The 10,296-nt window shown below is 48.7% G+C and overlaps 1 protein-coding gene across 2 annotated transcripts; it reads right to left on the bottom strand.

Moving 5' to 3' along the window:
* Positions 1 to 383: 383 nt before the first annotated feature.
* On the bottom strand, positions 384 to 3,853 carry LOC123427780. Of its 2 annotated transcripts, none has more exons than XM_045111896.1 (2): positions 3,675 to 3,853; positions 384 to 2,859 (listed from the first exon to the last, which is right to left on the bottom strand). In XM_045111896.1, exon 2 carries the CDS (start codon positions 2,847 to 2,849, stop codon positions 585 to 587), a length of 2,265 nt encoding a protein of 754 aa, XP_044967831.1. In that variant the 5' UTR covers positions 2,850 to 2,859; positions 3,675 to 3,853; the 3' UTR covers positions 384 to 584. The 2 variants fall into 2 exon arrangements, with proteins under 2 accessions (XP_044967831.1, XP_044967832.1); XM_045111897.1 differs by having other exon boundaries at positions 384 to 2,854.
* Positions 3,854 to 10,296: the final 6,443 nt, after the last annotated feature.

Raw genomic sequence — 10,296 nt, 5'->3', positions numbered from 1 at the left:
GTGGCGGCGGCGACGGCAGGAGGGGTGAGCCGCGGCGATAGGGAGATTGACGCGAGCGGCGGTGGCCACGGCGGCTAGTGGCGGCGGTTGCGACGGCGGCGCGTGGCGGCGGCGGCGGCGACGACGGCAGGGAGAAGGGGCGGGGCTACAACGACGGGTGGTGGCCGCGGCGACGGCGACGGGTGGTGGCGGCGGCGACGACAGGGAGAAGGGGATAATGACGGCAGGGAGAAGGGGATAATGTGAGAAGGGGATAATGTGACCGGCGTGAAGTGCTCTATTAGTTAGTAAATTAACTAACATATTTTCCTGCCCATCGTACCTTTACAAAATTAACGGTTAGATTACGTTATACTGCTGCCTTCTCTCTGAACAGTACAGGGTATAGTAAAAAAGCTCTGTATGTATGGTACGGACATATCATAGTAAACGGTGTCTTCTTCAGAACCTTAAGACTCTATTACTAGCTGATTGTAAATTTGGAATATGTCCTTTTTCTGTAGTTAACAAGGATGCTGAGAGAACTTTATCATGCCTATGCCCAGTGGATATCAAATCAATGGTCACCAAATGATTGAGAGCAATCAGTCCACTGGATACAACGTAGCATACCTTCTACTCCTCTCACGATGGGGCCGTGGCGGACAAAGCTCCGGTTTGGGTTCCATCCACGGCGGACAAGGTTCTTTTTGGGGTTTTTCAGTGCCCATCGGCGGCGGTGGTGGTGGTGGCGGAATCGCTAAGCCCCACCACGGTGGTCTCTCCGACGTATGCATGGGCGGTGGCGGCAGTGGCGGCGGCGGTGGTGGACAAGGTTCCCGTTTTTTATTATCTGGCCCGCGTTGGCCGATCTGAAATGGGCCAGCATGCTCTGCCAGAATCCACACGATGGTCGTGAGCTCACCGCCACGGCTGAGCTGCCTGGCATGGGATTCCCGGCTGCATCGGGTGCCCGCATACAGCAGCTTGTCCACCCACACGTTGAAGACAAGCTCCAGCAGTTCCGGCATCTCTGACTCATGGGCGCTGAGCAGCACCACGGCAATATTAGCTCCGTCAGAGACCAGACGAGTTCTATCATGCTCCAGACCCCACTCGCTGTCTGCGTCCTTCTTGTCACGGAGGATCCTGGCAAGCTTCTCTTCTCTGACGCTCACCATAGAACCGGAACCATGAACGGAACTGGTCTCAACCTCGTCGCGCCATACATCCTGCAAGGACTCCTTGGTTACTTCGTACAGGCTGCGGAGAACAAGGCCCGGTAGCATGTGCCGGCGCATGGCGACGAGGAACATGAGGTACTCCGACAGCGCCTTGATCGCCTTGGCATGCTTCGTCTCTGCATACAACTTGCCATCATCACTCGCGAGGAAAACTTGCGTGGCGATGTGCCACACAAGGATGTCCTCCTGGAACTCACGGCCAAATGCCAGCCGGAATCTCCGCAGTTTCCCCCGACGTCTCTTGGCTGCCGCCTGACCCCAGAATGCCGTGACGTCATTCATGGTGTATGCAGCATCCTCGTCCTTGTCGGCCTCGTATGTTGACTTGAGTATCTTCTGTACACGTTTGAAAACCAACGTCTTGACATCCTCTGAAAGCTTAAGACCTTCAGACTCAGAGTGGCGGTGTTTGTTCCAACCCTCTTCCAATCCAATTTTCTTGGCTGCTCGCCCACACAGAGTTGTCGTGTCACGGGTACACTCGTGCAGCAGGCTGTACTGCCCAATGGTGCCCGACCACATTCTGTAGCTGCTCGGTGCCATGAGAAGGGCTAGCCAGCCACGGTTCAGAGACACGATAACACGGCGGAGGCGGCGCCATATCCCAGACCCAGAGCACAAAACATTGTGGTGAAGCCAGCACCGTGGCCGAGCCTGCAGGAACATGTGCGTCCAGGTAGACCCAACTGCCCCAAACAGCCATCTCACGTCCAGGATGAAGGTAACTGTCAGCAAGGTGTAGGTGATGACCACATCTTCTCTCCTCTGGCCGTCTTTGCTGTAGACCAGAAACAGAACAAATGCTGTGAAGGTGGCGATTGGCGAAAGAAAACGGATCAAGTAGCCGCCCCAGGTGTGGATCATGGCTGCCTTGGTGTAGAGGATGTCGTACATGAGAGAAAGTTCCATCTCCACCACCTTGCACATACTCTCCCACCCAAAAGAGAACATTTCTCTGCTTGCATCAAGGTCAGGTGAATCCATGTTGACAGAAGAGTCAGACATTGCACGCTGGCAGAACGGGAACATGTTGTGAGCAACCATCAGGGCTTGCTCATTGTCCAGCACAGTTCCCTTTCTGGAGCCCGAGATATCAGTGAATCTGCTTAGTTTCTTCTTCTTGTTTGAGCTCCGAATATTGCCCAAGTTGCCTCGCCGTAGTGCCAATACCCTCTCCACATACTTGGCAACACCGACGGTGAGAATGATGATGGATGCCCGAAGCAAAGCTCTGTCCCCGCCACCGAGGTATATGTGCTTGTACACGACATAGATGGCTCCCCCGACCTGCACGAATGCATTGAATGCTTGCCGCCCTGACAGCACATTGTCCTCGAGGGAGTAGGCGCTAATGTTGTCCGGGCCGCCCAGATGCTGCAAGAGGAATGGTGCCCAGAACGCAACCATCTGTGGCTGCTCATGTAACCTGCTGCCGAAGGATAGGTTACCAAGGGCGTACGCCGCGGCCCAGTTGGCCAACTGGTATGCCAGCCACAGAAGGAGCATCCGCCCACCGGAGGCGGTACGCCGACGAATCCCGGCAAGGAGGATGAGGACAAGATGTGCAGCAAAGCTTGAAAGGACCGCTATCCGGATCATCCCCATCTGGTTCAGAAATCCTTCCATTTCTCCTGCACTGAAATCAAAATTAGATGAGAATATCTCATAAGCTCATACCGGTAATACTGCTGTGATGTTTCGTTAAGCATCATGGTCTAGTAACATTCTGCTAACCGAATTCCAGTTTATTTACTGTATCCTTTCCATGGCACTGATTGATTCACTGTAATTATGGATACTCTGTTCATTTGTCATGTGACTACTTTCCAATCGGTTGGCTATCATGCATGAAACAAACCGAATCTACGATTTTACTTTTGGTACGGGAGAATTCTTATGAGGAAGCAACACAATTTCATTCTGCGCATGATAGCAAATTAATGGTTAGGATTCAGGATGGTACTAGTGTAAAATAAAAACAGGGGATGCAGCTTGTAAAACTAGTATGGTAGGACAGGACATGTCCACATTTTAGCAAAATGGAAGTAATGTCCTAATGGTTAGGCACATCGGTTGGCTGCTTAGCTACATCAAACATCACCAGAATGACCTTAATTTCAATTAAAATTTACTCTTTCAGAAAAAATAAATGAATAAACTCTGCTCAGCTCATCCTGACCAAACCAAGATTTAGCTTATCTTCTCGCTTCTCCACGAACCCCCAATCACATCTCATCCAAAACCTAAACCAAATCAGTGGTTGCGCAGCAGATTACAACTAGAAATTCTCGACCAGCTGGTAAAATTAGGGGCTAGAAAGAAGGAAAGAAGAAAAGATCCGCCTAAGCATAACAGCGACCAAGAACCTTAAGCGGAGCCCATCAAATCAAAACAGCGATTTACTGAAGAAGAACAGACACAACAGGACGTAGTATTGGATTTAGCGGTTACCTGTGCTGGCCTTTTGGACGGCGGGCGATCCTTCAGCCGCCTAACTAGTCCTCGTAGGTCGTCGCCGGCGCGGAGGAGTGGTCTGCGTAGCGCTGACATGACGCACTGACAGCAGTAGTCGTCCACGCCGCGTATTGGGGGTTGACCCCCCCGCGTGGACGGGAGAGTGGAGACGGAGGAGAGCGACGCTCCATTTTAGGCTCTCTTTCTTTTTTAGAGAGCAACTTTAGATCCATTTGATCCGCCCGTGTCTGTTTGGATCGTTGCGGACATAAAAAATGACTCAACGCGTGTTCGTTTTTTGTCCACCCGTGACCCATTCCAGATTTATATTGGGAACACATTTACGTCGGCGAAGACACGAAATGAACACGCGTCTCGTCCGCGTGCTCCTTCCCCAGGCCCGCTAGTCGTCCACGCCGCGTATTGGGGGTTGACCCTTGTAGTGCCCCATATATAACCTTCCCTATTTTGGAACCATTGCAAGTGGGTCCATTTGTCACAGATTATGTTGTTATAGTTGGTACCATGATTTCATGTGTGTTCCTTACTATTTCCTTCTCATGCATGCATGCATAGCATATCATTGCATGCCCTTGCCTTGTGTTGTTGCAATATGAACCTAGCATTTCATTATGGTGTGGTGATCTTGTGGTTAACTACCTTGTGATGCATGTGACCTTGTATATGTGAGGAGGTGCTGCTATGATGTCATGTGTTGGAGTACTAAGAGTAGTGGTGTTTGTCATATTTTCAAAACCCTCTATTTACTTGCAAACCCTTTTCTCTCCTCATTCTCAAGTTCAAAATTCCACCTTATTATCTCTGCTTTAAAAATGTCTTTTGATGAAGGTATATTGTGGGCATATCTAGGGTGCTAAATTTGGTGTATTGAAAAGTGTTTTGTAGGTGTAAATAAACACAAAACAAAATCTACAATGCTGTTTTGTATTTATTTCTTATACGAAAAAAATCATTCTGTTATTTTATTTATTTAGCTTGCTATTTTTCAGGCCGAGAAACATTTTTGCTTTAATTTATCTTCTTTCTTTTTCTCTGTGGCCTTTTCCCTTTTCTCTTTGGTTTTATCTAATAGGAATTGCAGGGAGGGCCTTTCTCTTTTAAGTAATGCTCTGGTGGGCTTCCTCCCACCAGAGAGGCCCAGCTCTCCCGGTAGTGCAGCAAGCCCAGCAGCAGGTCATCTCCCTCCTCGGCTGTCGTCACCCCACTACCACGCCAACACCACCGTCGATCCCCTCTTCCCTTTGATCTGGTGGCTCCAAGCTCGCCTCCCGAGACGTTATAAGGAGCCCATAGCCTCCCCACCACTCTAGGGCTCCCGTTTCTTCCTTCTCCTCCCCCTCGCGCCGTCAAGGCAGGATCCCGAAGGCCACGCCATGAGAGGAGCTAGATGAGCTCGTAGCAGCAGCATGCGTCGGCTTCTCGCCCCTTCAGCAGCACCAGGAGGACGCGGTGACCGAGGAGATCGTGTCCCCGCAGCTACGTGACGGCTTCTTCCTCGACATCCTTGACGTCCACGACGTCCTCTTCTTCCCCGGCCGGCCACCTCCTCTGCTTCGACTCGCTACCCTGCTTTCTCTCCGGTCGATCCCGTCGTTGAGCCTAGGTGAGCTGCAGCGCCTCTTTCCGCTCTCCCTCTCTGCTTAGCGCGCGTAGACTAGGAGCGGCCGATGCCCTGCCGGAGTTCGACGGTAGACCACGACAGTAGCAGCAGTAGCAGCTCCGGTGCAGTAGCATGGTGCCAAGCAAGCACCTTTTCCCGCGCTTTGTACGAAAACGGAACCCCTGGGTTCCCCGCGCCCCCCCGTTGTTCCTTCCTGCCATAGGTGGTCGTGGTAGACGCCGCCAGCTTCCTCTGGTTCGGTCGCCGACGGGATGCCTCGTAGCAGGGGCGTGGTTCTTCAGAGATAGCTCCCCTTCTTTGTCAAGTTTAGCAGCGTAGCGCAGTGGAGTTGGTCTCTGTTTGTTTCCAACAGGTGCAGGGTTCGAATCCCCCTGGTGCAGCAACCCCCCTTTTTGTTTTTAGTTCCTTTTCAGCTGCAGTAGCATTTGCATCAGCAGGGCAGTTTTACCTGCTTAGTTATCTTACCCTGTCGAGCTAGCGCATGATAGCAGGGTGGTTTGTTCCACAGGGCAGTACCGGGGGCACCTGGGATCGAATCCCAGTCCTGCCCAGTTTCCCCCCCTTTCCTTGCTCCTTTTATTTTTTTCTTTCCCTTGCTGTTGATTTTTTTATGCAACCCCATGCTGTTGTAGACCTATAGTTTTCTGCACATGTAGGTTGGGAATTACCCCCCCTCTCATAATCTGCTTGGAAGTTTGTGTGTTGCTAGTTATGATCCATGTTGATGCATTGTGAGTGAAGAAGATGTATTTAGTAGAGTTTGTGTAGATTATTTTATGCTAGTAGGATTGCAAGCATAGCCTTTTGTTGGTGTGATGCACTAGAGTTTCATGTGAAAGTGCATCTTATGAGGGCTATGGTGTGTGTATGATTGCCATGTGATGCAAGCTATGTTTAGCATGTGTAGGGAGGTGTGTTGATCTTGAGCTTGATGTACTTGTGTGTGTAGTGGAGTAGATGTGTGTGTGAGAGGCTCTCCACCTTTGCAAAACAAGCTTTGCACCTCCACATGACCATATGTGAGAGGGCATGGTATGTTGTTTGTGTGGATAGCTTGGTAGTAGTGTTTATGAAGTTGATGTGCATGACACAAACATGGGGTTCAAACCCCCATGTCACTTTGTCATTGTGCACATGAAACTCAACCTATGTATTGTCATTGTGGGCATGTGGCTGGAAAATTCCAGATTTTTGAACTCTGAAAATTTCACTAAGTCTGGGATGCTGGAAACATTTTCTTCCCCTGTAGATGAGGATGTGCTGGTCATTCTGTTGAGAACTGGACTTGGTTCAGTGCTAGTATTTTGAACCTGGTGCGTTTGTGAAGCGTGCTGTAAATTTTCAAGTCATTTGGAGTCCAGTAGCTTGTGTTTTGATTGCTGTAAAAAAGCTTCAGAACAGAAACAGAAACTCAGGTGTAGGAATTTTCACTAAGTCCCTGAGATCTTATGGTTTTGGGAAAGTTTGTGGCCTTTTCTCTTCTAGAGTTTAATTCCTTTTGCTGTGATTCTTGTTGGGGCTTGTAGTGTTCTTGGTTGGCAACAGCCACATATATTATTTGTCATGTTTGAAGACCTGTAGCTATGTTGCATGTTGCTCCCAAACAGCTAAGATGCAGAAACTGACAGATTATGTAGTTTTGCCATTTTGTTCAAAGTTTGAGCTTAATTGATGTTTTGGTGTTCTACCTTGATCCATTTCATTCATGTTGGGTTATTACATGTCTTGGCTACCTGGGGATACCAGATTTGTGCCAATTGTGTGTGTGGTGTTGAATCTTTCACGTAGGGCTTCATATCTTGTGTCGTTGATTCCCGTTGATCCGTAGCTCCGTTCGCAATGTTCCTTATATGTTTTGCACCGTTTTTACGAGCTGCATCTGTTCATGTCATTCTCATACCTGTCAAAATAGTTTAGTGCAAAGTTCTGTCCAGAAACTTGTTGTAGTTTATTTTGCTTGTGCTAGTGATAGAAATAGTGTTGCATGCTCAACTTTCATCTCATGCATCATGTGATTGTTGCATTTTGTGGTGCTGCTGTTCATTGGCTGTTATTCTTATGTTGGGTAGCACCGGGAGCGGAGAACGAATACGTGGAGTCAGGAGAGTACGTGAAGAACGATCCATAACCATTCCAAGCTGAGGATATCACAGGCAAGATGATATGACCTTGATTCAATCTCTAGACTTGTTAAGTTAGTTTCGATTCCATGTCATATTGCTCGCTGCCTACCACTGAAATTATATTGCCTCTTCATATGCCATGAGCCTAAACACCGTACTCTTTCCTAGCAAACTTGTATGGCTAGGTAGGCTTGCTCAGCTACTAATGTTAGCATTGTTAGTTGCAGGTGTTTTAAACTCATGCGATGACATGAGCTTGATATCATTATATTAAAATTCTGTTATTTATTTAATGCACCTATATACTTGGTAAATGACGGGAGGCCTAGCCTTTTGCCGGGTGTCTTGTCCCGTTATTGCCGCCTTAGTTACTGGTTACTGGTGTTTGATTCCATAATGATCGCTCCTAACACGTTCGGGGTTGTTATGGGGACCCCCTTGATAAATCGCGTAGTGTTAAGGCTTGTCCGGCAGGACCCAACTTTGGTGTTAATTTGCTAATCACTTAATAATAATCTGCATAGAGAGTAGCTACCCCGAGGTTTCTTAATCAACAACCCGGGCCAGTGCTCCTCATGAGTGTTGGTCCAAACTGGTCTGCCTGCGGGGCCACCACAAGGAAACTTGAGGTTTGGTACGTGTAGCTAGTTCCATCCAGCGTGTCCTGAGACCGAGATACGCGGCTCTTATCGGGGTCGTCGACACGTCGGGAGGTCCTGCTAGCCTTGTCTTACCTTAGCGGTATATCTTGCGTATAGGAATCCCGGTGAAGCTTTGGTTTTCCCCAGAGTTGAGGTTTTCCTCTAAGGAATTTGACGAGATCACGGGATTCGTGATAGAGGATGCCTTTGCGGCCTGTGTTCGTTTGTGATGGACTAGTTGGAGCACCCCTGCAGGGTTTAATCTTTCGGAAAGCCGTGCCCGCGGTTATGTGGCAACTTGGAATATTTTGTTAACATCCGGTATTAGAGAACTTAAACATAAACTAATAAAAATGCCAACTGTGTGCGTAACCGTGACTGTCCCTTCGAAGATCTCTCTTCGATCGGGAACACGGTGGGGTTATGAATGCCGTAGGTAGGTGTTCAGGATCACTTTCTGATCAAGTAACCCCGACCGTTAGCGTAGACCACCTTCACTTCTCTTTTGCGTAAGTTAGCCACTTATTCTATCATAGGATGCAGCAGCCTGAAACACTTCACCCCTTCCTTACCCAATAACATGACTAGTTCTGGCACCAAGGTCTTAGATTGCTGAGTCCCCGTGGCTCACGGATTACTCCGAAACTCCCAGCAGGTACAGGTACCCCAGAGGCAGATGATCCCGATGGCACCCAGCTGGCATGGCAGTACGACGAGGAGACAGACCGCCTTTACGTGAACTATCCAGAGGTCTGAGCCGTGGTCGTGATCGTGGGCCTGCAGCGGGTAGCATAGCATTTTCCTTGTTTTGTAGTCCGTTCCGGAACTACTTTGGTTGTATCTGCGTTGTACTCTATATTATTAATAAGAAGACAGTTGAATCCGAAATTGTCTACTTGTAATTATATTTCTGTGCTATGTTTACTTGCTTGCGAAACGCTTAGATGCGCTTCTTTCCTATTCGGGGGCCTCGACCCCTAGATCGGAAAGGACCGCATCTTGGTCGTTACAAGTTGGTAATCAGAGCCTTACGACCATAGGAGCCTTAGTGTGATCCTATTTGTCCGAGTCGAGTCTAGAAAATGTTTTGAGTCTTAGTTATATCGGAGAGTAGGTTTCTTTTTTCTCCTCCTCTTTGCTCTGGTGAGGCTTCCGTCTTAGGAAATCCTTAACTCTACTCCTTTTCTCGCTCAATTTTTTTTAGGATCACGCGGGTATTTGTGAAATCTATATGATTTCGATGTGACGGAATCATGTCCTGGTGCCTCCTATCTGCTCTAAGTATCAGAGGAGTTGAGCTCCAGGGATTATCGCGCACATCGCCATCATTCAGATTTCTGAGTATCTAAGAACGGAGGGTGTTCGTTATTGCTTCAATACGGGTAGTGGTGAGATAACCCCGACGTCCCCAGTACTGGTGTAGATTGTTCGGGGGTACTACCACACTTTGTATCATTGTGATCACGAGGATCTGTTGTAGATGAAGGTCTGAGGTGTTGGTCATGTGTTGAAGGATGTGATACAGGTGACGGGTTAGTTTAGGAGTTGTGTGAAATACTCCTTGTATCCGTGTACCTGATTGCATGACCAGTTATTTCGGGAATTCATAGGTGGGATATCTAGTAGTATCTTATAGGACTATCTTCCTACAGACGCTTGATTGAGGTTTGGGGAAATCTTGATCATATGTTTGTTCCGAGCAGTTCTAGATCACACTTGTTTGTAGTGGCCCTTATCGGAATTTTGTCGTCTGTTACTTTGAGGATGCACTCTTGCTATGTTGTTCGAGTGCTATGCTAAATTCTATTCAGATATTCTGTCTTTTGATTCAGCAATATCTTCAGTTATTCTGTGGACTAATATGTTGTCCGTCTTCAGGATGGCTCCACCAACTCGTCAGACCCCAGCGCGTGAGGATATGCCGCCTCCACCTCCTCCTCCGCCACCGCCGCCGCCGCCGCCGCCTCCTCCTGCAGAGGCCTGGCAGGCGATGATGGCAGCTACCAATGCAAACACTCAGATGCTGTTGCAGTTGATCCAGGAGAGAGCCAATTATCAGCAGGGCAATTTCCAGGAGGGTGGCAATCACTTCGCCAGTCTGAGTCAGTTCTTGTCAAACCAGCCTAAGACGTTCACTTCTTGCGACCAGCCGTTTGATGCGGAAGATTGGATCCGTGATATGAACAAGCATTTCGAGTGTAGCAATGTGCGTC

This window comes from Hordeum vulgare, chromosome 2H (assembly GCF_904849725.1).
Source record: "Hordeum vulgare subsp. vulgare chromosome 2H, MorexV3_pseudomolecules_assembly, whole genome shotgun sequence".
In the NCBI taxonomy this organism is placed as follows: domain Eukaryota; kingdom Viridiplantae; phylum Streptophyta; class Magnoliopsida; order Poales; family Poaceae; genus Hordeum; species Hordeum vulgare.
This window is presented reverse-complemented; position numbering and strand designations above follow the sequence as displayed.

Bases quoted from the DNA above. Each gene is read 5' to 3' on its own strand.
- LOC123427780 (XM_045111896.1), bottom strand. From the start codon at position 2,849: ATGGAAGGATTTCTGAACCAGATGGGGATGATCCGGATAGCGGTCCTT.